The following is a 25645-nucleotide window of genomic DNA, read 5'->3' on the forward strand; positions in this document are numbered from 1 at the left end:
CTTCAGGCGTTTTGGAAAATAGCTTGACTCCCTCTTCTTTGTGGCAGCTCCTGAGATATTGGAACACTGGTATCATGTCCCCCCTCATCCTTCTCTTCATTAAACTAGACATACCCAATTCCAGCAGCCATTCCTTATATGCTTTAGCCTCCAGTCCCCTAATCATCTTTGTTGCTCTTCTCTGTATTCTTTCTAGAGTCTCAACATCTTTTTTACATCGCAGTGACCAAAACTGGATGCAGTATTCCAAATATGTCCTTACTAAGGCATTGTGAAGTGCTATTAACACTTCACGTGATCTTGATTCTATCCCTCTGTTAATGCAGCCTAGCACTGTGTTGGCCTTTTTGGCAGCTGCAGCACACTGCTGGCTCATATTTAAGTGATTGTCCACTAGGACTCCAAGGTCCCTCTCACAGTTAACTACTATTGAGCAAGGTACTTGTGCATTTGGTTTTTCTTGCCTAAATGTAGAACCTTGTTTTTTCACCATTGAATTTCATTTTGTTAGATAGTGCCCAGTGTTCAAGTCTGTCCAGATGCTTCTGTATCTTAAGCCTGTCTTCTGGAGTGTTGGCTATTCCTGCCAGCTTGGTGTCGTCTGCAAATTTGATGAGTTCCCCAATCTATCCCCTCGTCTAAATCGTTGATGAAGATGTTGAAGAGTACTGGGCCCAGTACCCACCCCACTACATACTTCCCTCCATGTAGATGCGGTTCCATTGAGGACCACGTGCTGAGTACGGCCGGTCAGCCAGCTACAGATCCATCTGGTGGTGATGCTGTCTAACCCACATTTTTCTTCTTATCAAGTAGTAGGCTGTGATCTACTTTATCAGATGCCTTACTGAAGTCCAAGTAAATTATATCCACAGCATTCCTCTGATCCACTAATTTTGTCACTTGGTCAAAGAATACAATAAGATTTGTCTGGCATGATCTGTTTTTGACAAACTCATGTTGGCTTTTAGTAATGAGTTTGTTTGCCTCTAGGTGTTCATTGATTCGTTGTTTGATTATCTTTTCCAGGATCTTCCCAAGTATTGAGGTCAGGCTGATAGGTCTGTAATTTCCTGGATCCATTTTTTTTCCTTTTTTGAGGATGGGAACTACATCAGCTCTTTTCCAGTCCTCTGGTAGTTCCCCTGTGTTCCAGGATCTTTGAAAAATATAGTTCAGTGGTTCCGATATCACATCTGCCAGTTCCTTGAGAACCTTGGGGTGTAATCCATCTGATCCTGGTGATTTGAACTCGTCTAGGCTGGACAGGTGCTCACTTACCATTTTCTTGCCTATCTTAACTTGTGTTTCTATTTTGTTTTTTATGGCACTATTTTTGATAGGTTGGTCTGTTTTTTCCCTTTGTGTAAAGACAGATGCAAAAAACGAGTTAAATAGTTCTGCTTTCTCTCTATTGCTTGTCACCTTCTTGCCACTTTCACCCACTAACGGACCAATCATTTCCTTCACTTTTTTCTTGTTTTTTACATGTTGAAAGAAGCTTTTTTTGTTATTTTTGACTTTGGTCAAAAATGATCTGTCCCTAACTTTTTTTTTTTAGATCTTACTGGATTATTAAATGGGACCACCTAATTGCGATCCTGAAGGCACCAGATGTAATTAAGCTGAATTATCTAAATCTAAAAAAAAAAAAACCTACCTGGCTTAGAAGTCAAGTCCTAAAAAGAAAGGCAGTTTTCAGTATCACTCAGCATCTGCAGGAAGCTCAGTAGGTTGGCTGGGCACCTTATAATAATAATAATAGTAAAGTTGGAAGGGACCTTGGAGGTCATCTAGTCCAACCCCCTGCTCAGGCAGGAAACCCTACACCATTTCGGACAAATGGCTGTCCAGTCTCTTCTTAAAAACTTCCAGTGTTGGAGCATTTATTGCTTCTGGAGGCAGCTGTTCCACTGATTAATTGTTCTCACTGTCAGGAAGTTTCTCCTTAGTTCTAGGTTGCTTCTCTCCTTGATTAGTTTCCACCCGTTGCTTCTTGTCCTGCCTTCAGGTGCTTTGGAAAATAGCTTAATTCCCTCTTCTTTATGGCAGCCCCTGAGATATTGGAATACTGTTATCATGTCCCCCCTTGTCCTTCGTTAAACTAGACATACCCAATTCCAGCAACCGTTCCTTATATGTTTTAGCCTCCAGTCCCCTAATCATCTTTGTTGCTCTTCTCTGTACTCTTTCTAGAGTCTCAACATCTTTTATGTAGGCCCAAGGCCTCCTGAAGAAATTGCATCTTATTTTGGGATTATAAAAGAGGCAGTTGTCCACATATTGGTAAAACAACTGGCCTCTCTCATTTTTCTTCTTCAGCAAAGTCCCTGGTTTAAATTTTATAACTGAACCTTTTTGAGCATCAATAAATGAGTGACATTCTTGAAGCATTAGTTTCAAAGTGATTTTGGAAAGAGAACTAAGGAGAAACTTCCTGACAGTTAGAACAATTAACCAATGGAACAACCTGCCTCCAGAAGCGGTGAATGCTCCAACACTGGAAGTTTTTAAGAAGAGACTGGACAGCCATTTCTCTGAAATGGTGTAGGATTCCTGCCTGAGCAGAGGGTTGGACTAGATGACCTCCAAGGTCCCTTCCAACTTTATTATTACTACTATTATTATTATTATTATTATTATTATTATGGATCATCTCACAGTCAGCCAGATGTTCAGATTGGATTTAGCGTTTTGTCTACCTATCGAGTCCTTACCCAGGACCTGGGATAGGCAGATGTGGATGTTTGATGGTATTACAGATATCGTCGCAGGATGGAAGCAGTTCCTAGTAAGGCCACCTTTTGCAATTGACTAATACCAAATTTGTCAATGCCAATGGTGTTCAAGTGGTGCTCCAGTTGTTTTGGGATTGCACCCAAGGCACCTATTACTATTGGTACTACCCTTGCTTGCTTTTGCCACAGTCTTTCTATTTCTATTTGTAGGTTTTTGTATTTTGTTATCTTCTCCAGTTCTTGTCTATTCTGCTGTCTCCAGGCACTGCCATGTCCACTATCCAGACTTTTTTGTCTTTCTTATCGACAGTTGTTAAGTCCGGGTTTTATGTTGCAGGTGCTTGTCTGTTTGAATTCTGAAGTCCCAGAGCAGTTTACTTTTATCATTTTCTATGATTTTCTCTATTTTATGATCCCACCAGTTCTTGCTTACTGGCAAATGATATTTCTTGCAGATCTCCCAATGCACCATTGTTGCTACTTTGTCATGCGGCTGCTTGTAGTCAGTCTGTGCGATCTTCTTGCAGCAGCTTACCAGGTGGTCCACTGTTTCTTCAGCTTCTTTGCATAGGCGGCACTTACTGTCTGTTGCTGTCTTCTCAATGTTGACTTTATATGCATTTGTCCTTAAGGCTTGGTCTTGTGCAGCCAGAATTAGTCCCTCGGTCTCTTTCTTCAATTTTCCTGCTCTTAGCCATTGCCAGGTCTTTTTATTATCTGCTTTCCCAGCTATTTTTTTTAATGTACTGGCCATGTAGTGTTTTGTCTTCCCATGCCTCTATTCTGTTCTTCATTTGGTCTTTCTTGTAGGCCAGTTTGGTCTCTCCAGTAGTCAGTAAGCCTTCCTGATATACTATATATTTCAGTGCATCTTCATCACTGTCCTTCAGATATTCTTCCAAAGCCATTTTTTCTTCTCCAACCATCTAATGTACTTGCAGCATTCCACGCCCATCTATTTGCCTTGGTAGATAAAGTCTGTCAATGTCACTGCATGGATTATTATTATTATTATTATTATTATTATTATCATTATTATTATTATTATTATTAGGTTGAAAATAATAGAGTGAGGCCATGGAAAGTTCTTCGCTTAAGAAAAAGCAGCTGAATATGCAAGACATAAAATGGGGATATTTTGTGAAATCCGCAAAGGAAGGTCCTCCCTAGGTGTGAATTATTATGAGGGGATCTGGCGCTTTCCTTATTTTGAAGGGATTCTTTGATGGAGCCAGTGAAGTGCGAGTCTAAGTGTTCGGACTGTATGTTTATTCTGAGGTGCCGGCAATTCAGAGAACTTCTAAAGGGGATTGAGGGCAAATCAAAGGCTTTTCTATGTTCTTTTCTATATAAATTCTAACCTTACCTTTGCCCAGCAACCAGAATGCTTTATTTCTGCTGATTGAACATTTCTCTCTTTGCCACTCCTTGTTCTGCCATAAGAAGGAAAGGAAAGTGTCAACTGCCATGGCTCTCCAGGAAAAAGCATAATTGAAGTGAGTAATGCAAGCAAGGAGGGACAGTCGTTAAAGAGATATTTTTCATAGATAATTGAGTCTGAATGATGCTCCTCAGTTTGTAAGAATAGCCATTGAAAAATATTTGGTTGGTAACCCAGTTAAATGAATAGCTCATTAAATTGTGTGGGTTTTTTTTTTTTTTGCTCTTGAAGCATATCATCCCAGTTTTTTTGTCCCAGCAGTGAAAAGAATCTGTGTGAAATGGTAGATCAACATTTCCTTCACCAAGCAGCTCGCTCTTTCTCAGTTCTTTAAAGAAATGATCCAGCCTTTTAAAATCATTCTGTGTCCCTGTATGCACAAATCAACACATACATCCTTTTATGTATTATGTATTACCGAAAGTATTTACCCCATTTTTGTGTATTACCCAAAGATGCTTTTTCATGAGGCAACTGGCCTTTCTTGGTTTTCTTCGAACACTTCTTGGATGAGAAGAGAAATGTCTTCAAAGGAAAAACAGAGCTGAAGAAGCTTCTTGGATGAGAAGCAAAATGTTTTCAAAGAAAAACAAGAAAGTCCAGTTGCTTCCTGAAAAAGCATCTTTGGAACAACTATGACCTGGATGACTGAGAATCTCCACAGACATTTTATGTATCACCTGTTCAGTGGGCTATTGCAGGGGTGTCAAATTCAAATTTCATTGAGGGCCGCAACAGCATTGTGATTGCCCTCGGGGCTGGGTGGGTGTGGCCAGGATGGATGCGGCCTACTGGGTGGGTGTGGATTTAGTGGGTGTGGCCTACTGGGTGGTTGTGTCCAGCTCTACATCGTTCGCCTCAAGGGTGCCTGTGGGGGCCTGGGTAGGAGTGGGATAGATCTGAGGGTCTCTGGCACAAGGGGGTGGGACCAGGGCAAGTGCCAAGGCATGGTCCACTGGAGGAGCTCACTGTTCCTCTCAGGCCATGCGGGGGGGGGGGCTTATGGAGCTAAGACTGAATGCATTTCAGCATAGATGGCCACCACAAAATTGGCTCCCAGCTGGCCTGGGCCAGGCCCAAGGCAGTGGGGGACGTTCCCCACTGTTTCCAGGATGGCTTTGCGGGTCACATGAAACCACTTTGTGGGCCGCATTCGGCCCCTGGGCCTTGTGTTTGACATGTCTGGGCTATTGTCAGATGCCTTGAGAGGATAATGAAATGGATTAATGAAACTAGTATAATGAAAAGCAGGACTAGCGGTGATAGCAGTTTTCCAATATTTGAGGGACCGCCACAAAGAAGAGGGAGATCAAATTATTCTTCAAAGCACCTGAAGGCAGGACAAGAAGAGAAGCAACCTAGAACTAATCAGTCGAACGACTTGCCTCCAGAAGTAGGGGTGCTCCATCACTGGAGGCTTTTAAGAAGAGATTGGGCAGCCATTTGTTCAGAATGATATAGTGTCTCCTGTTTGAAAAGGTGGTTGACTAGAAGACCGCCAAGGTCTCTTCCAACTCTGTTATTCTATATACTGTAAGTGCAGGGTAGAATCTGGCTGACTGTATGTTCAGACTTAAAGCCAACTTGGGCATTCTTATCCAGAATGATGGAGTCCAGCACCAGCCTCTTGAAGAGGGACCCTGTCCAGTTCATCAGTTCCAACAGGATCAAACTGTTCTCAAGTAAGCTGGTAAGTCCTTTCCAGGGCTCTTACCCTTAGAAGGCTCTTACCCTCAGACCTCCTCCCAGTGGTTCCTAAGACACCTCTGCTCTAGTGCAGAGTGCAACAGAGATGATCAGGAATCTGGAGGCTAAAACATATAAAGAACAGTTGCTGGAATTGGGGATGTCTAGTTTAGTGAAGAGAAGGAGTGGGGTGTGACATGATAGCATTGTTCCAATATCTCAAGGGCTGCCACAAACAAGAAGGAGTCAACCTATTCTCCAAAGCACCTGAATGCAGGACAAGAAGCAACAGATGGAAACTAACCAAGGGGAGAAGCAACCTAGAACTAAGGAGAAATTTCCTCACAGTTAGAACAATTAATCAATGGAACGACTTGCCTCCAGAAGTTGTGAATGCTCCAACACTGGAAGTTTTTAAGAAGAGATTGGACCACCATTTGTCTAAAATGGTATAGGGTTTCTAGCCTAAGCAGGGGGTTGGACTAGAAGACCTCCAAGGTTCTGTCCTATACTATCCTATGCTATCCTACTCTACCCTACCCTACCCTATTCTAATTCTAATTCTATTCTATTCTATTCTATTCTATTCTATTCTATTCTATTCTATTCTATTCTATTCCCATTCCCATTCCCATTCCCACTCTACTCTACTCTACTCTACTCTACTCTACTCTCCCATTTAACCTGTTCCGGGGGCTCCAACGATCTTGTGAGGTGACCCCTGCCGCTTAGTTGGACTTATGTCTGGGCTGCTGGTTGTCTATTGTTACTGCCACTTGCTTGTTCTCTCGCTCGCTGCTGTTGTTAGCCTCTTGCTCTCCTTCCTTCATTGTTGGGTTGTCTGCCTCTCCAGCTCCTTCATCCTAGGAGACCTTCAAAGTCTCTTCAATCTCTGTTACTCTGTTATCCACTGCTCAGCTGAGCAGGGTTGAGCTTGCTCATATTGGCTGCCCTCTCATGCAGCATTCGACCGCTGCCCACCAAGCTACCCACTGGCAGCAGCCCCAAAGGACTGGATAAAGCTGGATAAAGCTGAAAACTGGAGCAGAACATAAACCCCAGGAAAATCCCCACCATAATCCTCCAACCACTACCGCCCTCCTCAGAAGCCCCTTGTCAAGCAAGCACCCATTTCCATCTATCTTGGACGTTTGAATCTTGGCGATTGATTGCAAAGGGCTTGGGATTTCATGCCTGTTCAGGAATCCTGCTATAACTGCAGCTTTTTCTTCATTCCATGCATTTTTAGGTCTTGACCTTGGATTTGCATCCTACTGAAGATTTGATATCGGCCTCTTTCCATATTTTATTTTTGAATATTTTTCCTTGTATGCAATGAAATCACTGCAGTGTTGGGAAGGTTTTTCCATATCCTATTCATTTCGAAATCCACCTCCTAAACATATTAAAAATAGTCCTCGCTTAAAGGCTGGTCATTTTAACAATTGTTCAAAGCTGTGATGGAGCCAGAATGGGTTCTTTGCAGCCATAAAGCACCTTCAGCCATTGTAAATAGTCATGCTGTCCATCACATTCACCCTCAACAATCCCATAACTGCATGAATGAGTTTTGCTTAATGACCGCCATGCTCACTGAACTGCAGTGAAAAAGGCTGGAAAATTACTTCCGGTCATGTGGGTGGCTCGACTTATGACCACAATTCTTGTTTGAAAGTCAAAGGAGTACCTGTAATTAACCATAATCAGTACGTTTAAAAAGGCAACATTATGAACATTCAACAAACATTGTAATCTTTCCTATTTTTAATCTGCATAAACAAACTGACTAAGCAGGGCCTTTGCACGTTTTAAATTTTTCCAACAATTTTATAGAAGGAACTCATTGTTTGGCTTCAAGTGCAAGCAAATTGCAAGACATATAGAAATAATTATTTCTAAAACTAATTTTATGAAACACTGAGGAAACACACTTTGAAAAAGAATGATTTAAAGCCACAGCCCTCAACTTTTTGGGCACCAGGGACCGGTTCCATGGAGAGGGGGTTTTCCACAAACCGAAGGGGGCGTGGTTTCATGTGCTGCCTGCATCTCGCGGATGGGGCTTTGCTTGTTTGTGCGGACCGGTTTCTGGCATGCCGTGGACCAGAGGGTTGGAGACCCCTGATTTAAAGTACACAAAAGAATTTACGGGTCTGAATATTTGAAGAACGAGTCTGAAATACAGTTGTGCACAAATGATGAACGTGTAATTGCTAAAATGTATAAACTTTTATTGAAATTCAAAATGGAAGAATGAGTAATACAGGATAAAATGGGCTAAAATATTGGTTACAACATAGATGGAACAATGGGAAAATATGATTCAAAGGATTTAAATTTCCATTATGTTATAATCTTAACTTTTTAAATAAGATAACGTACCACTGGTAGGTCACCAGAAATTATCTAGAACAGGGGTGTCAAATTGCTGGCCCGTGGGTAGGACGCATCACAAGGAAACCGCGCCTACCCCATTGCCAACAATGGGGAAAAAGCTCCAATAGGTCATGCGACGTCATGTGACTTTGCGAGTTTGACATGTCTGATCTAAAATACATAAAGGCACATCATTATGTTGGAAATCTAAACGACAAAAAAGGACATTTTATCACCTTTGGTGGACGCATAAGAAATCTAGAAAATGTTGGATTTAAATACATACATTAATTTCAAAGTTTTTAATTATTAATATACAATTGAAACCACAGGTTTTTCTTTTAGGAATGATCTATAAATAGTTGGAAAAAGTCATGATTTTTTTTTTTTTTTTTTTGGTACGATAACTGCAGCAGGACTATGCACAAAGATAGAAAGTTTCAGGACTACCTATAATAGAAGAATGGTTGCTGAAAATGAGAAAATGGTTGCTGAGATGGCCAAATTGACTTCTTTAATCAGAGAAAAGACATTATATATATATACTACAAAAACTCTTGCCTGTAACTTGTAACTGGACAAAATGGTGCATTGTAGGGCAAAACCTTTTTAACTAAGGTTCCTCAAATGGGTTAACTTATAGAATGCATCCAAAATCCGGGACCCATGATTTCTATGGCATTGAAATTTGGCAAATGTGTGGTTACATCAGTGCTGCCACTTTGCCATCTAGAAATTCAGTAGATTGGTCCGATCCTAGTCCTCTGGATGCCAGATGAAGTGACCCCACCATTGTCTGCTGGAAGGCAGTCAGACGCAGTCAAGCTAGCAGGATGTTGCAAATCACACTTTTTTTGTCCTTAGTCATTCAGTTTGCTTAGGTAAGAAAATGTCTCTGAAATTATAACACAACCAATAACAATCTTTAAAAAAGGTAAAGGTTTCCCTGTCCAGTTGTGTCCAACTCTAGGGCATAGTGCTCATCTCTGTTTGTTGGCTGAGGAAACCAGTGTTGTCCAAATACATTTGTTATGGTTCTGGCTAATGAAACACTTCAAAGAACTTCCAGGCAGGACTTCCAGGCATTTATTTTCCTAAAAGTCATTTATTGTTACAAAATGTTGGCACAGGCATAACAGAGGATGCTAAGATCTAAGTTCTCTTCCTCTGAACAGTTAAATTATCAGCATGTTCCCTCCCTAAATTAGCCGTCATATATCACATTATCCAATTAGTGTGAAGGTCAAAGGTTTCCTTCCTCTTTCTTTCCCGGGCTTTACCCCCAGCCCCCCTTCTGCTCTGTATTAACCCCATACATACCAGACAGTTCTGCATATTGTCAAAAGCAAGAATATACAATATTTGCAGCGTTGACATTTTCATGGTCATGTGGCCAGCATGGCTATATGCCAAAAGCACATGGAATGCTTTTACCTTCCCACTTCAGTGGTACCTATTAATCTACTCACATTTGCATGCTTTCAAACTGCTAGGTGGGCAGGAGGTGGGGCAATCAGTGGGAGCTCATCCCATCATGCAACGTTCAGGTCTCAAACCCTGGCTATCAGCTTGGTATCTTTAACTGCTGAGCCATCACACGGACTTTAACAGTCTAGTATATTACTAAAACTCTCACATCTGATACTTTGTAACCTTCAACTGTTGACCAGGAATCTAGTGTCTCTGTTGACAGCCGTGAAGGAGCATATGTGACTATATCATCATTGCCTTTGCAGGCCTTCAAGGTCATGGGAAATTCCTTGGGAAACACCTGAGATAACACCTAATGTCCTTGGAAAACCTTCAAGGGAGGCAAATGACTATTTTTGTACTTCTTTAGCTTATCTAAAGTCTGCCAACTTGTCTGGGTGGAGTGTGCCAATGGTTCTGGGTGGAGAAATGGACAATGTAGCAAACATAGAAATATGAGTGTCAAAATGTGTTCAGGGTTCCCTCTTCCTTAGAGGGACCTGTCTTTATTCAGCTGAATAAACGTGTAAAAGTATATCAAGGCAAATACCTGGACTGTTGTTATTCATACCGAGCCACACCTGAAATGGCAAAACACAACTGGGTGATACGCTGCGTCATAGGCCAAAGCTTTGTCAACAATGGTTTCTCATATGGGCTAATTTACAGAATGTCAAGACCCATTACTTCCAAGGGAATTAAATTTGAGGGGAAATCTGTCATTTCAGTGCCACTGCACTGCTTTTCAGTGCTACCATGGTCAGCTGCAGTGACATGATCTTCCTTTTCAATATTCCCCGACAGCTTCCCACGAGTCCACAGGGAGCTTGGTAGTAGCTGATATGATAGCTGATGCTCCTTGTCACCTTTCCATTAGCAAAGTTATTATGGGAAACTTGCAGCGAGTTCAATGGAAAAATGAGACACCCTGTTCCAGTCCCTTCGCACTTGGCCACTCGCATCCTGCCCCCCACCTGTCAGCATCCAGCATGATAGGAAGAAGGGAAGGAGAGTGAAAAGGGAGGAAAAAAGAGGAAACGTCTTCTATGTCTCATTTTTCAATTTTTCTTTTGTTCTTGCACTTTTAACTTTCTCTTTGATTTTTCTATTTTTTTTACTTTATATTAGTTTCTGTTAGGTTTTTATTTACATTTAATAACATCTTTCATTAAAATAGTATGTATAAGGTAATGGGTACATCATTTGGGAGAAAAAAAAAATTCAAACCAGAATCAAACCTATCATCTGAGAGCTCAGAGTAAACTGCACTCTCATAGGCAGAGAAGGATCCCAGTGGGCCCTTGAAAAATTTGAATGTGGCTCTCAAAATTCACTTGTAATACTTAACATGAAAAATCATTAAAAATACTAAAGAGAAAATGTATATTCTTAATATGCTGATGTTCATACTGCTTGAAAAATCAAATTTTGATTTCCTCTTGAGCACAACCACTATTTGAAACATAGGATATTGTTCATCCTCAAAAGCCAGGTGCGATCAGATAAGAAAATCAGAAGCGAATATATGCAGATATCTCCTTTTTGAGGGAAACTAAAATGAATCATCACACACTCCAGTTAATTTTCCTTGCCATTTCCTTCATGGGTGATCAGATCAGACCCCAAAAATGAAAGCTCTTACCGCCATTTATGCATTTGTATAGTTAATCTTCACTGTGGATTTTTTGATGGGAAATAAGGTGAGAACTCTGAGTGAAACCCTTTCCACATGCTAGGCACTTATATTTTCGTTGCCCTGTGTGGATCCTTTTATGGGAAGCAAGATTGCTGGAGTGATTGAAAGTCTTTCCACACTCTACACATTGATAAGGTTTCTCTCCTGTGTGGATCCTTTTGTGGGAAGTGAGGGTGCTAGGGTGACTGAAACTCTTTCCACACTCTGTGCATTGATAGGGTTTCTCTCCTGTGTGGGTCCTTTTGTGGGAAGTGAGGGTGCTAGGATGATTGAAGCTCTTTCCACAGTCCATGCACTGATAGGGTTTTTCCCCTGTATGGACCGCTTTATGGAAAGCAAAGGTGCTAGAAAGATTGAAGCTCTTTCCACAATCCGGGCATTGATAGGGTTTTTCTCCTGTGTGGATTCTTTTATGGGAAGTAAGATAACTGCTTGTCCTGAAGCTACTTCCACACTCCATGCATTTATATGGCTTCTCACCTGTGTGGATCCTTTTGTGGGAAGTTAGGGAACTGTTTGTCCTGAAGCTCTTTCCACATTCCATACATTTATATGATTTCTCCCCTGTATGGATGGTTTTATGGGAAGTAAGCGTATTGTAGTGAGTGAAGCTCTTACTGCACTCCATGCACTGATGTGGTTTCTCTCCTGTGTGGATCCTTTTATGGGAAGTAAGATCTGTGCTCCTTATGAAGCTCTTTCCACAATCCGTGCATTTATGTGGTTTCTCCTTTTTGTGGATACTCTTATGGGTGCTCAGATTACTAGAGTGACTGTAGCTCTTTCCACACTCTGTGCATTTGTAGGGTCTCTCCCCTGTGTGGATCCTTTTATGGGAAGTAAGATCTGTACTCTTTGTGAATCTCTTTCCACACTCCAAGCATTCATAAGGTTTCTCCCCTGTGTGGATTCTGATATGGTTGACAAGCTTATCATTCCTTGTGAAGCTCTTTTCACACTCTGTGCATTTATATGGCTTCTCCCCTGTATGAACTCTAATGTGGGCAATAAGTTTATCGTTCCTTGTGAAACTCTTTCCACACTCTGTGCATTTATATGGTTTCTCCCCTGTATGAATCCTTAAATGGGTGATAAATTTATCATTCCTTGCAAAGTTCCTTCCACAAATGATACATTTGTATGGATTCTCTTCAAAGTGATTCTTTTTATGGGAAATAGGTTTGCGGAGGTAGTTGTTTTCACAATCCTTACATTCTAATGTTTTTTTCTCCATCTCATCCCCCCAATAAGATGGGGAATTCTGACCATACCTGTTCCTTTCCTGTGTCCATTCACATGGGTGAGAGAAGTTTGATTGTTCTTCAAATATTTTATCAAAGCCTAAATACTGCCCCATCCTCTCTCTATTAAGATCATCTTGGGTCAGCAAATCATAGATTTCCAGACATAAAGGGGGATGGTTCATTTCCTGTTGATTATTTAATTGGATTCCATCTTCACTTTTTGGTTGCCAATGATTTGAGAAGGTTTCTTCTCCCACTTCAACCTTAAAAACCTGTAAAAGTGTGTCTTCTGGTTCCTGGTAAATCTTCTTCTCATTGCCTGATTGAGAGAGAGAAAAAACAGTGGAAAAAAAAATTGTTTCTTCTCTTTCTCATAGAAAAGACTCATGAAAATATCATGGGCAACCAAGAAATCAAACAATACAAACAACCAGATTCAAATTATTCTATTTCAGACATAGGCAAAAACCTGGGTCTGCTGCTGGAAAATTAGGTTATAGTCTTCTTCGCATGAAGAAAAGTACAACCATAATAAAGTGGATGGATTTATTTATAGTGGCAATGAGTGTATGGCCAGAAGACCTCAAAATCCAGATCATATGGAGAAAATCTATGTGTTCTCAGTCTGTAAGTCAGTCAGTCAATCAATCAATCAATCAAATGTTTACATTTAATGGAGGAAACCCAAGTTCTAATACCCTGAGTAAGAAACATTTTTTAAATTTATATCTTTTATGCAGTGCATCATTTTGTATCCCCCATCATGAATCCCCAGACACGTTTGCTCCAAATTAAAGAATCAAAACCACTATCAACTTTCAGCTCTTCACAAGGTGCCTGCCGGCATATGAGGCCATTTTCTTTAGGTCTCAGGAGGAAATAGCTGTGCACAACCTGGAGAAGGCCTTATACAGCCAGCAGCTACTTTGTAAAGGACCACGTTGGCTATGCTTGGCCAGCAGTGGGAGCAAGAAGACAGCAAGGATGATCTAGGGAGGCAGGGGCCACAGAGTACAAGGGGCCAAAAAGATATAAAGGGGAGAGATAGCTGTGTATGTGGGAACTATTGTGGATTTTGATCATGTGATTGTGGGGGCAGAACAATGGCCATCATTTTGGGGACTGGTTGAGCATACCTTTTTTCAGCACCATTGTAACTCTGAAGAATTGCTGAACTTGAGCCGACGTGGCGCAGCAGTTAGAGTGCAGTACTGCAGGCCACTTTAGCTGACTGTGTTCAGCAGGTCAGCGGTTCAAATCTCACCGGCTCAAGGTTGACTCAGCCTTCCATCCTTCCGGGGTAGGTAAAATGAGGACCCAGATTGTTGGGGGCAATGTAAATATATATATATATATACATTGCTTAACTGGTGTACACCGCTTAGAGAGTGCTTGCACTTAAAGTGGTATATAAGTCTCATAAATAAACAGGTGGCTTTTTAAGTGAGGACTACCTCTATTCTCGAGTATGAGAGCATGTAGAAAAAAGGAATACATACCTGTGTAGCTCCTGTTAAGATCTCCCTTCCTGAAAGCTACTGGTCAGTCTATGCAAAGCTAAATGCACTGCATAGTCAAAAGGTTGAACACAGAACATCCAATATGGAAGATACGTATGCTTGAAGGTCAGTAAAGACCAAGACTAGAGCGTACCACCTCCAACAAATCAGCATCAAATATTAACAGGTAGACTGTCTATTTGAAACTTGCTGTCTGGATTGTAGCTCACAGATTCAAATGGCCAGCCTGGTATCTCAGGCGCAGAATACTTTAGAAGGAACCATAAAACAGATGGCTTCCAATTAAAAAACACCATATTTGGATAGAGGAATTCTTACACAGAGAAGCTACATTCCAAGATGTCTCCAGCATGACTTCTCCATGCAAAGCTTTCTCTTTGGGATCCAGCAGGTCCCACTCCTCCTTCGTAAAGAAGACAAACAACTCCTTGAAGGATATGGGACCCTGAAAGAGGAAGGAAAAGTTTCTTACTAATAGAAAAACTGAGGAAAATAAAGTTTTCTCAGAAACCCACGAAGCAGTGAAATTCACAAATGTTTTCCTGGCTGGTTTCAGAATGTGAGGGGCTACAGGGAAAGATTTCATTCTCCATCATCTTTTGGTACCAGCTGGGTCCCAAAGGTTGATTAAATTCACTGCACCTCCCAGGACTCGGTGCCCCTGGATGCCCAAATCACAAACTCATTCTCGAACCATCAGTTCCAGCTCTGCCTTCCATCCTCCAGAGCTGCTCCAGCTTTTATTCAAAAGCAGCTGATCAAGAGAAGGACAAGCCAAGTAGATTTCCAGAAGAGGAAAGGGTCTCACATTGGAACAGAGGTTGACTTTGAGGGGAGGGGAGGGGGGGGGGAGAGAGATAAAATGGATACTTCTTGCCTTAATCATATTTGCACTTTTGGGGGCACATGAAATTTTCCTCCTACCTGCCCTGGAAGCCCAACATTGGTTTCTGCTTCATTAGAAAGAGATGTTTTTTCTACCACCAGCTGGTATATGACTCTGTCCTCTGCAACTGAAAGATGGGAGGAAATTGATTTTTTTTAAAAGAATCCTTTATAAATTCAGAGGTAAAATAGAAACAAATATCACTGAAGCACACAGGGCCATTCACTTTATAAGAACAGGAATGAAAACCCTCTGAGGAAGAACTTCACTGCCTCAAAAAGAGTCCTCCCTTACCTGGAGACAAGTCCTGATTTAGATCCTTTGGAGAGATTTGCCCATGGAAATTGTTCTGACAAAGATTGACTGGATCCTTTCTTGCCTCAGGAACCTCTGTGATTAACTCCAGGAAGGATGTCTCCAGCTGCAGCTGTGGAGAGCAGCAAAGAAGGGCATGAGTTACATGTGGGAACACAGAACAACTCTGCTTCAAAAGCATTTGGGCGGTGCCATGTAAAAATGCCTCAAATATTTAAGATTGGAATAATTTTCCTACCCATCCCTTTGAACCAACCTGCATTTCTCCTTGTTCCTTCTTCTCTGCCTGGCTCAGAAGGAAACCTTCAGCCAGAGCCACTGCCTGGGAACTGGTCTCGGCTTTGCATTCCCGCACCCAGTTCCCCATCTCCGGTGGCATGATGGCTAGGAATTGCTCCAGCACCACCATGTCCAGCATCTGGGCTTTTGTGTGCTTTTCTGGCTTCAGCCATTGATGGCAAAAGTGATGCAGGCGGCTGCAGAGTCCTCGGGGACCCTCAGCATCTTGGTAATGGAACTCCCTGAAGGGCTGTCTCTTTGCACAGAAAATGACTGTTTCTTCATTCTGGATCTTCAGTCCTGCCTTTCCTTGGATTACTGCACTGTTTTCCATATGAAGAGAATCACAAACTGCCAGTTCTTCCCAAGCTGCTTTTCCTTGGATCATTTTCCCTCTGGGCTCAGCTGCAACTCAGAGTGTAAGTCTTTCAAGCTTCTTTTGTTCTCAGGACTGGAATTTTATTCTTTTATTTTCAAGACCAGAATTTCATAAAAATTGTAAGGAAGAATTTAACATCTTTATTGCTTGACTCTTGTTGAGGCACCAGCTGCCTAGTATTCCTAACCTACAAGGTAAATAATGGAAAAGACCATCACTGTATTGTCCCAAAGGTGCTTTTTTTTTTCAAAAGGCTACTGGACTTCCTTTGTTTTTACTTAAAGACATTTTGTGTCTCTTCATAAGAAGCTTCGGAAAAATTGAAGAAGCTTCTTGGATGAGAAGTGAAACATCTTCAAGCAAAAACAAAGAAAGTGAAGTTGCCTTTTTGGGGGAAAAAAAAAGCACCTTTGGGACAACCGTGACTTGGATGACCAAAAATCTCCATAAACATCACTGTATTGGAAACTTCCTTCCTTGTTGAGAATCTCCTGTCTTTCAAGCCATCCCTTAGAGCCACTATGAACACAAAAGATTCATGAATGAGGGTATTTTTCATTCATATCGGAGGGGCTGTTGGGCAGATCCAACACAGCAACTCCCCCAACTCAGCCATCTTCCAGCTTGGAGCGGCTTCAAGGCTCCCAAGTGGCGCTCCAGGGAGGCTGGAGGGCTGCAATATTTGTTAATCTTTATTGCCACTTTTTTCTGTGAACACACTGGCACACATTTAAAAAATGAAAATTCTGACGTCCGCTCTCAAAAGACAATAAATATATAACCATACATATATATGCACTCACATATTCATTCTCTCTCTCTCTATGTATACGTGTGTGTGTGTGTGTGTATAATACACACACACACACATATTCTCTATATATCTATAGCTATCTAGATATCTATCCAGATATAGATATCACACACACACACACACACACACACACACACACACACGCAAACACTAATCACAGTACTGGAGCTCCTTTCCTGGATCTACAGCGAGGGTGGGGCGGGAGGCGGTGGGACTCTGGCGGGGAAGGGGCAGCAGGGGACGCGCCGTTTCTGCCTCCCCGGGAGGAGTCACAGTCACTCCGGATCCACACGTGTCAGCGAGCAGAGAGGGAGTGGCAGCCTGCTTGCTCCGTCCGAACTAGAGTAGGAGATTCCCCCGCCGATATCCAGAGCGGACCCCGCATCACGGCCTCACCTGCACCACTCACCCCTCAAAAGCTTCGGGAGAGGGGCTCCCTCTTCCGACTCCGCCCACGCCCAGCCTTCAAGCAGGACAGCCGAGCCGCCCAATCGTCCGAGGATCTCCTCGAGGATCCCGCCTCCCGCAGCCGGGCCGGGATTGGTCCGAGGGGGCGGACGATTGGCCAACGGGAGTGCAGCGCGGTTGAAGGCGGTTGCGGTTGCTATGCGGTTGCTATGCAGACTGCGGTTACTATGCAAACTGGGCTGCCCATTGCCCACTCGAAGGTTTGGGGATTTTTGGCGGCAGCGGCGGTTTCTGCGCTCTCCTCAGTTTCCCTCAGGCCGAGGTTGCTCGGCTGCTGGGTTATTGTTGTCCCCCCCCCCCAGTATTGATCCGGGTTCACTTTTTCTCTCGCTTCCGTTAGTTCCCTCAGACGGAGCGGCTTTTTAAACCCGCTCAAAAGAGGCGGGGTGGAGGGGAGGCGGGCAGGACCGCAAAACCTCATTCGCAGGGTGACGCTAGAAGTTAGGGGGAGCAGCAGGAAGGACTCCCTCAGGGAGAATAGAGGGGTCCTGAAGGGGTTTGGGAGGCAGAGGCTGTCAGAATACGCCTCACTGGCAACGCGGAGGGGAGGGCGATTCACGAGAGATTCTGGCCTAAAAACGAACCAGTAGGCCAATATGGCCATCAATTATTGGTCAACGGACAAAGCAGCGGGAGAAATGGAGCTTCCCTCATGTTTTCTTAATAAAAACACTGAGGGACAAGAGAGGCATATGTAGAAGTGCTCAAGCTGAAAAAGAGAGTGACCAAATGTGGGGTCCTGACCTAACAATGAACCACAGGGGTCCTGAAGGGGCTGTCAGAAGACATCTCACTGGCAACGCTGAGGGGAGAAGAGGGTGATTCAGGACAGGTTCTAACCTAAAAACAAACCAATAGGCCAGTGATGGCAAACCTTTTAGAGACCAAATGCCCAAACTGCAACCAAAAACCCACTTATGCATTGTCCCGGGTGGGTGTGGCCCATTGGCTAGGCATGGCTGGGGTGGTAATGGCAGACTGGGTTGGACTAAAAAGTTCAATCAATCAATTCCAACTTTGCATGATTGATTGATTTTTTTTTTCCACACGGCAAGTGAAAAGGTTTTATAAAACCCAGCTGGCCTAAGACTGGGGCGATGGCACGTGTGCCCTCAGAGAGGGCTCTGAGTGCCACCTCTGGCACCCGTGCCATAGGTTTGCTACCACTGCAATAGGCCAATATGGCCATCATGGCCATCAATTATTAGTCAACGAACAAGGTGATGGTAGAAATGGTGTTGCCCTCATAAATATTTCCTTCATAGAAACACTGAGGGACAAGGGAGGCATATGAGGAAGGGCTCAAACTGAAAAAGAGAGTGACCGAATGCGGGGTCCTGGCCTAACAATGAACTAATAGGCCAATATGTCCGCCAGATATTGGTCAAAGGACCAGGGAGTGAAGGGTGTTGAAGCAGAGAAGTTTTCTCTTGAATCTGCTGATGAAGGAAAAGAGTATTTAGAAGTATGTGTGAGAGCTTAAGTGCTACATCTCATCTGGATTTTTTCTCTGTCCTATGATTCACTGTCCTTTGCTTGGATAGTTCTATTGATTTAAAAGTTTACTCGTACAAGAAGGGCATTGAAACAGGATATATGTATGCTGTAGAAATGGAGAAGATATACCAAAGCCAGAAGAGAGATGTGCTGTACTCCCAATTTTGGAATTTAAAATCAAGTATCATTGCCTTTTGCCATAACGGCTAGGTAAGTACCTGCCATTTTCATAACAATCCTTTTTTTGGAAGAAGTAATCATAAGGAACTTAAAGAGAGGAGTACCCAGGAGTGTGGTGAAGCAGAAGGTAACAAGGCCACTATTGTAATATTTTACAATGTTTTAGATTTGTTTATATTATAGATACCATAGCTTTTAGCAGCAAAATTTGCACCAAGCTTAAACAGGCAGTCATATTTTAGAGCAAGTATAGACTGGATCACATTCTTTTCTTATCAGCTGCAAAAGTATTTTCTTTGTCTATGGTGTTTCACTAAACTGTCTTTGCTGTAAAGGAACTCTAAAACATAGGAACTTCATGATTGCAGCATAGTCCAATGTTCATAGTTTTACTAAAAACAATTATTTGAACTGTCTCCAATTACTTAGTGTTTCTTGATAAGATTTACTTTGTCAGACCTGACATGGACTCTGCTCATATTTTAGAACAGTGATGGCAAATCTTTTAGGGACCGAGTGCCCCAAAACTAGCCCCATCCTGCTCCACCACCGCCCTTGCTCCGCCCTTGTCCTGCCTGCTCTGCCCCCACCCTGTCCCCTGCCCTGCCCACCACCCCGCCCACCCACAGGGCCGCTCACCACCTCCATGGCCCACCACAGATTGTCCAGGCAGCCCAGCAGTGCCATGGCGGCCATGCCCTCCGCCCGCGCCCCGCAGCACCAACTGTGCATGATGGGGCACGAGGGCGGAGTTTTATCCCTGCTGCCCAGCTGCCATGTCCTTAGCTGTACAGCTCTGTATGGGCTACGCTTTGGGGCGACTCCATGGGGAGGTAGGGTGGGGGCAATGTGCCCACAGAGAGGGTTCTGAGTGCCGCTTCTGACACGCATGCTATAGGTTCGCGACCACAGTTCTAAAATATCCTGCTAATTTAAATGTCTCCTTTCTATACTGAAATCTGGGTTTTCCTGATCTAGGCCAATCACATAAGTGCATTGTCATTCTGGTCTCAAATATTTGAAATTCTCTTGTGACATTCCTTTACTAAAGCCACCTTGTTTATTGACGAGAATTTAATGGACAATTAACCATCAAAACCAGTTCTTTGTCTCTTTCTTTTACACTTAAAGTTGCCAGGATGCTTCTTTTGACAATCTTTACATACAATAACAATTGTTTGATATTGATATATCTTCATTGATGTGTCCTTTTTTCTCACCAACTTAGAGTACAGTGTTTCTTAGTGCTGAAGGGGAATTCTGGGAGTTGAAAATGCCAAGGTTGAGAAACAGTTTCTAGTGTAATTTAAACTTATAACAGTGCTTCATGACCTAGATATATCCTCTGCCAGGTAGTCTATCTATGGATAATCTCCATAGACATTTAGCTGTGCACTTTGGGAGAACTAATGACCATATGACTGCAAGGAATATAAATCCTTCCATTCTCCACCATTCAGTCAGAACTGAAGAAACTTCTTGGATGAGAAGCAAAACAAGAAAGTCCAGTTGCCTTTTGAAAGAAAGCACCTCTGGGACAACCATGACTTGAATGACTGAAAATCTCCATAGACATTTAGTTATGCACTTTGGGATAATAATAATAATAATAAAGTTGGAAGGGATCTTGGAGGTCATCTAGTCCAACCCACTGCTCAGGCAGGAACTGTACACCATTTCAGACAAATGGCTGTCCAGTCTCTTCTTAAAAACTTCCAGTGTTGGAGCATTCACCGCTTCTGGAGGCAGGTTGTTCCATTGGTTAATTGTTCTAACTGTCAGGAAGTTTCTCCTTCGTTCTAAGTTGCTTCTCTCCTTGATCAGTTTCCATCCGTTGCTTCTTGTCCTGCCTTCAGGCGCCTTGGAAAATAGCTTGACTCCCTCTTCTTTTGGCAGCCCCTGAGATAATTGGAACACTGCTATCATGTCCCCCCTCGTCTTTCTCTTCGTTAAACTAGACATCCCCAATTGCAGCAACCGTTCCTTATATGTTTTAGCCTCCAGTCCCCTAATCATCTTTGTCGCTCTTCTCTGTACTCTTTCTAGAGTCTCAGCATCTTTTTTACATCACGGTGACCAAAACTGGATGCAGTATTCCAAGTGTGGCCTTACCAAGGCACTGTATAGTGGTATTAATACTTCATGTGATCTTGATTCTATCCCTCTGTTAATGCAGCCCAGCACTGTGTTTGCTTTTTTGGCAGCTGCAAGCACACTGCTGGTTCATATTTAAGTGATTGTCTACTAGGACTCCGAGATCCCTCTCACAGTTATTACTATTGAGCAAGGTACCCCCTATACTATACCTGTACATTTGGTTTTTCTTGTCTACATTTGGTTTTTCTTGCCTAAATGTAGAACCTTTGAATGCTACAGGAGTATAAAAGGATTTCCAGAAAAAAAATGAAGACTGAGCCCAATAACTATATGACTGCAAGGAATTTAAATCCTTCCATTCTCCACCATTCAGTCAGAACTGAAGAAGCTTCTTGATGACATGCAAAACATATTCTAGCAAAATAAAGTCCATTTGCCCTTTGAAAGAAGCACCTTTGGGACAACCATGACCTGGATTACTGAGAATCTCTGTGGACATCTGATTGCTGGTTGCCAAATGCCCAAATTGCAATCACTTGATTGTGGGGACCCTGTGTTGGCCGCAACTAGTCGTAAGTCCCCCCCCATTCATCACTGTCATAACTTGGAATGGTTACTGAATGAGTGATGGTAACTCAAGGACAACTTGTAGTTCTCCTCTAAGGAAGAACTGTTTCTAAACAGGAAAGCTTTCAATGGGTTTCTGTACTTTTCAGAAGATGAGGTACAAAATAGCTCCTTCCAGTTGTAAGTGGTTAGACAGGAGTATTGTTCAGCAGATTACTAAGTGGAATTTGATGTGAAAAAATGATCAGCATAAAATCCAAAGTGGGTGATGGATAGGACAACAAAAATGCAAGATATGAAGGGAAATTAATCAAATTAAGAAGCTATTTTTCTAAAACAACTCCGTAAGTTTCATTACTGCTGTGCTGGACATCAAATCTCTCTCTCCCTCTCCCCCTATCTCTCTCTCTCTCTCTCTCTCTCTCTCTCTCTCTCTCTCTCTCCACAGACACATGCACATATGTACATACACATACATATAACGAACACATAGAATGAAAAATATAATAAGTCAGACATTTTGCAATAAAACAAAAAGTACGCATACCTTATAATAACTGAAAGAAACTGAATATATAGGCAGGAAAAAACTTGGAAAAAGGGAAAAATAAGTTTCATATATTATTAATATAACATTAATTTATTCCGTCAATTTATTATTACATCTAGACCATATAGAAACATATTCTTCCATCTTTTCACTTTTGGAATACAGGTAGACCTTGACTTACAGCAGTTCATTTAGTGACCGAAGTTATAAAGGCACTGAAAAAGTGACTTATGACTGCTCTTCATACTTATGACCATTGCAGCATCTCCATGGTTATGTGATTTACATTTGGATGCTTGATAATTGGTTCACATTTATGATGGTTGCAGTGTCCCAGGGTCATGTGATTTCCTTTTGCGACCATCTGACAAGCGAAGTAAATGGAAAAGCCAGACTCACTTAACAGTGTTATTAATTTAACAACTGCAGTGATTAGCTTAACACGTGGCAAGAAAAGTTGTAAAATGAGGCAAAACTCACTTAAAAAATTTCTCACTCAGCAACATAAATGTTGGTCTCAATTGCAGTCTTAAATGGAGGACTACCTGTATAAAGGTATTTTTTTAAAAATTGATCACAACATAGAAGCAAGGAAATGTTTTCCATCTATTGTATATAAAATACTTTTCCTGACTGAGTCACAGGATTGTCATAAATGTCACCTTCCATATTTAAGGGGGTTCGTTCAACATCATATTTACATTTTTAACTATTAGAATTTCCTAAATTTTCTCCCACAACTATATCAACACATTTGTAACTTAAAATCCAATCAACATGTAAAAATGCTTTCAGATGAATTAAGTTTTAATGTTTGAAAAAGTATTTATTTAATGTTTGAAAAGTATTTTAACATTTTAATGTTGCCTTCATAGTGGATTATCAGATCAGTTGTTAGGCAGAGGGTGAGAAGACAAAGCTCTGGTCACTGTCCATCTTCCTTAAAAGAGAGCAAAATCAGATAAACCTGTTCTAATAGAATTCTAGAGACATTTGATCATATGCACTTCCTCCAGTGGTGAAAGCCATAGAGTGCTACCAACAAAATCACCAAAGTTCTCAAATGATTTCGAGAAATTTATGAGAATTGTCAGGTTATTTTGCATTCACTTTCAAGCCATCTTTACTGTTTGCCGTTAGATGCTCCTTTGTATTCAGATCTGGCCTCAGAATAATAATGTAGCACTTGGGGATGAAGATACAGCCCAACAATCCAGTACTGGAGGCCAAGATGGAGAAGACCTGCACAGCCACCATGTATTTCCCCTTTGTACTCAGGTAGGCGGGCACAAAGGAGACCCAAACACTGCAGAAGACTAGTATGCTAAAGGTGATCAGCTTGGCTTCGTTGAAGGCCCCAGGCAAGTTCCTGGCTAGGAAAGCCACCACAAAGCAGATGGCAGCCAGGAAGCCCATATAGCTGAGGGCAACATAAAACATAGCGACAGAACCTTCATTGCACTGCAGGACAATCTGCTCAGTCTGAGAGTGCATGTCAGACTCAGGGAACGGGGGTGAAACTTCCAGCCAGATGATGCAGATGACAACTTGGAGACCAGAGCAAGAAAGGACAATGAAGTTGGCCAGAGTCTTTCCCAGCCATCTCCTCACCACGTTCCCAGGCTTTGTGGCCAGGAAGGCCAGCACCACCATGATAGTTTTGGCCAAGATAGAAGAGACAGCAATGGAGAAGATGATGCTGAAGGATGTTTGCCTGAGAAGGCAGGTGGCTGCCCTTGGACAACCAATGAAAAGGAGGGAAGTCAAGAAGGACAACAGGAGAGAGACCAGGAGAAGGTAGGAGAGGTCCCGGTTGTTGGCCTTGACTATGGGAGTTTCTAAGAATTTGATGAAGATTGCTAAGACGAAGGCAGTGACCAAAGATAAGAAGATGGCAAAGGAAGTCAGAATCATTCCCAAGTCTTCTGTGTATGACAAGAAGGTTATATTTTTGGGGATGCATTTGGTTTGGCCTTTATTTGAATGATGATTTTGGGGACATCTTGCACACTTCTCTGCATCTGGGGAAAAGAGAGGCAAGACCTCAAATATTAATTTTACATGCTCATAATAAAACATTCCTTTTGAATACTATCTATAAATAATGTTATGGCTAAGATATTGTTCCTCAAAATCCAGGTCTGTAAAGGAAAAAAAAATGCCTTGTAAACTCCCTAGTAAAAATAAGGAAGGAAAATAGCCAATGTTAACAAAAAGGGCTTGGTGAAGGCAGGAGTAGAAATAAGCTGGCTGGAATGGAGAGGAAGGTCCCAAGAAGGTGAAGAGCTTCTTAAGAGCTATATCATCAGATAGCTTAATCCCCAAATGTATACAAATCCATATCCTGGCAATTGAGAACTTCAATGTCTCAACCATATCCCTTTTTCAAAGATTTATCTGGTGTGCTACTGGGCATCCTTTCTCGAGATCTGCACCCAAATCTGTTAGCTTTCCTCTGTTTACCTAATACTTTCTGCCATCATCCATGAGGCTCTTTGTTTAAGGCTTGCAAGTTTGCTTCCAAATATCCTTGAATGGAAATGCTTCTTGCCCCATCATTCCAAGACCTGCCTCTCCCCCTGGTGTGTCTCCTACCTTCCTGAGTGGAGATGGTTCCTTCTGCACACAAGATACACCCATAGCAGCAAACAGACCTTCCTTCTAAGACCACCTTGGCTTGGCCAGGCTGACAATTTATGGTACACCTGGAGCGGGGAAGGGACTGACGGAAAAAAGAAACAGCATCAATCAGAGATGATTGGGGGTGGACACCATCATGACATGTTCATAATAGGTCTGCTCATCCGTACCCTGTGTCTCTTTCTGTCAAGAAAGAGGTTATGCTGGATTGTTTTGGGGTTTTTTTTAGGATAAGCCAGACTAGACTAGACTGGATTGGACTGGACTGGACAGGAACGGAACAGAATAGAATAACAGAGTTGGAAGGGACGTTGGAGGTCTTCTAGTCCAACCCCCTGCTCAGGCTATTTCTGCTGACTGCCAGCTGCCTGCAGTTCGATTTTCATTGGCTCAAGCTTGACTCAGCCATCCATCCTTCCAAGGTCAGTAAAATGAGGAGACAGATTGTTGGGGATACGATACTGACTCTGTAAACCACTTAGGGCCAGAAAGCACTGTGAAGTGCTATATAAGCCTAAGTGCTACTGCTATTGCTATTGCTAAATGTTAGTAGAATTCTCGGTTCTACATCTTGACCTTTGGAATCACCTAACTTTGCTGTTTTAACTACAACTAACCAAGGCAGTTTTGTTCACAAGCTGCTGACAGCAATTGTTCAATCATAGCTTGCTTTATAAAGTAAGAACACAAGGAAGAAGATCCAACTAGCATTTGAATCTGGATAAACCCAGATATACCTCTTGACTAAAGGGTCCCATCCAATGATCCAGCCCCCCCTTTTTTAATCCAAAGAGCCCAGCAA

The 25645-nt window shown here is 42.3% G+C and overlaps 2 protein-coding genes across 5 annotated transcripts; both read right to left on the reverse strand.

The window, feature by feature from the left end:
* Positions 1-9530: 9530 nt before the first annotated feature.
* LOC120302131 (zinc finger protein 501-like) lies at positions 9531-17316 on the reverse strand. 4 transcript variants are annotated; one of them, XM_039330052.1, is made up of 6 exons: positions 17241-17316; positions 15629-16217; positions 15352-15484; positions 15096-15184; positions 14490-14616; positions 9531-12970 (listed from the first exon to the last, which is right to left on the reverse strand). In XM_039330052.1, exons 2-6 carry the CDS (start codon positions 16037-16039, stop codon positions 11376-11378), a joined length of 2355 nt encoding a protein of 784 aa, XP_039185986.1. In that variant the 5' UTR covers positions 16040-16217; positions 17241-17316; the 3' UTR covers positions 9531-11375. The 4 variants fall into 4 exon arrangements, with proteins under 4 accessions (XP_039185986.1, XP_039185988.1, XP_039185987.1 ...); XM_039330054.1 differs by having other exon boundaries at positions 17254-17310; XM_039330053.1 differs by lacking the exon at positions 17241-17316 and adding an exon at positions 16439-16867.
* A 5376-nt stretch (positions 17317-22692) lies between these two features.
* LOC120302133 (vomeronasal type-2 receptor 26-like) lies at positions 22693-25134 on the reverse strand. The gene has a single exon (XM_039330062.1). The coding sequence runs from the start codon at positions 24280-24282 to the stop codon at positions 23299-23301; it is 984 nt and encodes a 327-aa protein (XP_039185996.1). The 5' UTR covers positions 24283-25134; the 3' UTR covers positions 22693-23298.
* Positions 25135-25645: the final 511 nt, after the last annotated feature.

The sequence above is a fragment of the Crotalus tigris genome, unplaced genomic scaffold (genome assembly GCF_016545835.1).
Source record: "Crotalus tigris isolate CLP2741 ecotype Arizona unplaced genomic scaffold, ASM1654583v1 scf7180000024423.372371, whole genome shotgun sequence".
In the NCBI taxonomy this organism is placed as follows: domain Eukaryota; kingdom Metazoa; phylum Chordata; class Lepidosauria; order Squamata; family Viperidae; genus Crotalus; species Crotalus tigris.

Bases quoted from the DNA above. Each gene is read 5' to 3' on its own strand.
- LOC120302131 (XM_039330052.1), bottom strand. From the start codon at position 16,039: ATGATCCAAGGAAAAGCAGCTTGGGAAGAACTGGCAGTTTGTGATTCT. The intron at 15,185-15,351 runs GTAAGGGAGGAC...CCCATCTTTCAG, and splicing joins AAATCAGGACTTGTCTCCAG to TTGCAGAGGACAGAGTCATA. The intron at 14,617-15,095 runs GTAGGAGGAAAA...TTCCTCTTTCAG, and splicing joins ATGTTGGGCTTCCAGGGCAG to GGTCCCATATCCTTCAAGGA.
- LOC120302133 (XM_039330062.1), bottom strand. From the start codon at position 24,282: ATGTTTTATTATGAGCATGTAAAATTAATATTTGAGGTCTTGCCTCTC.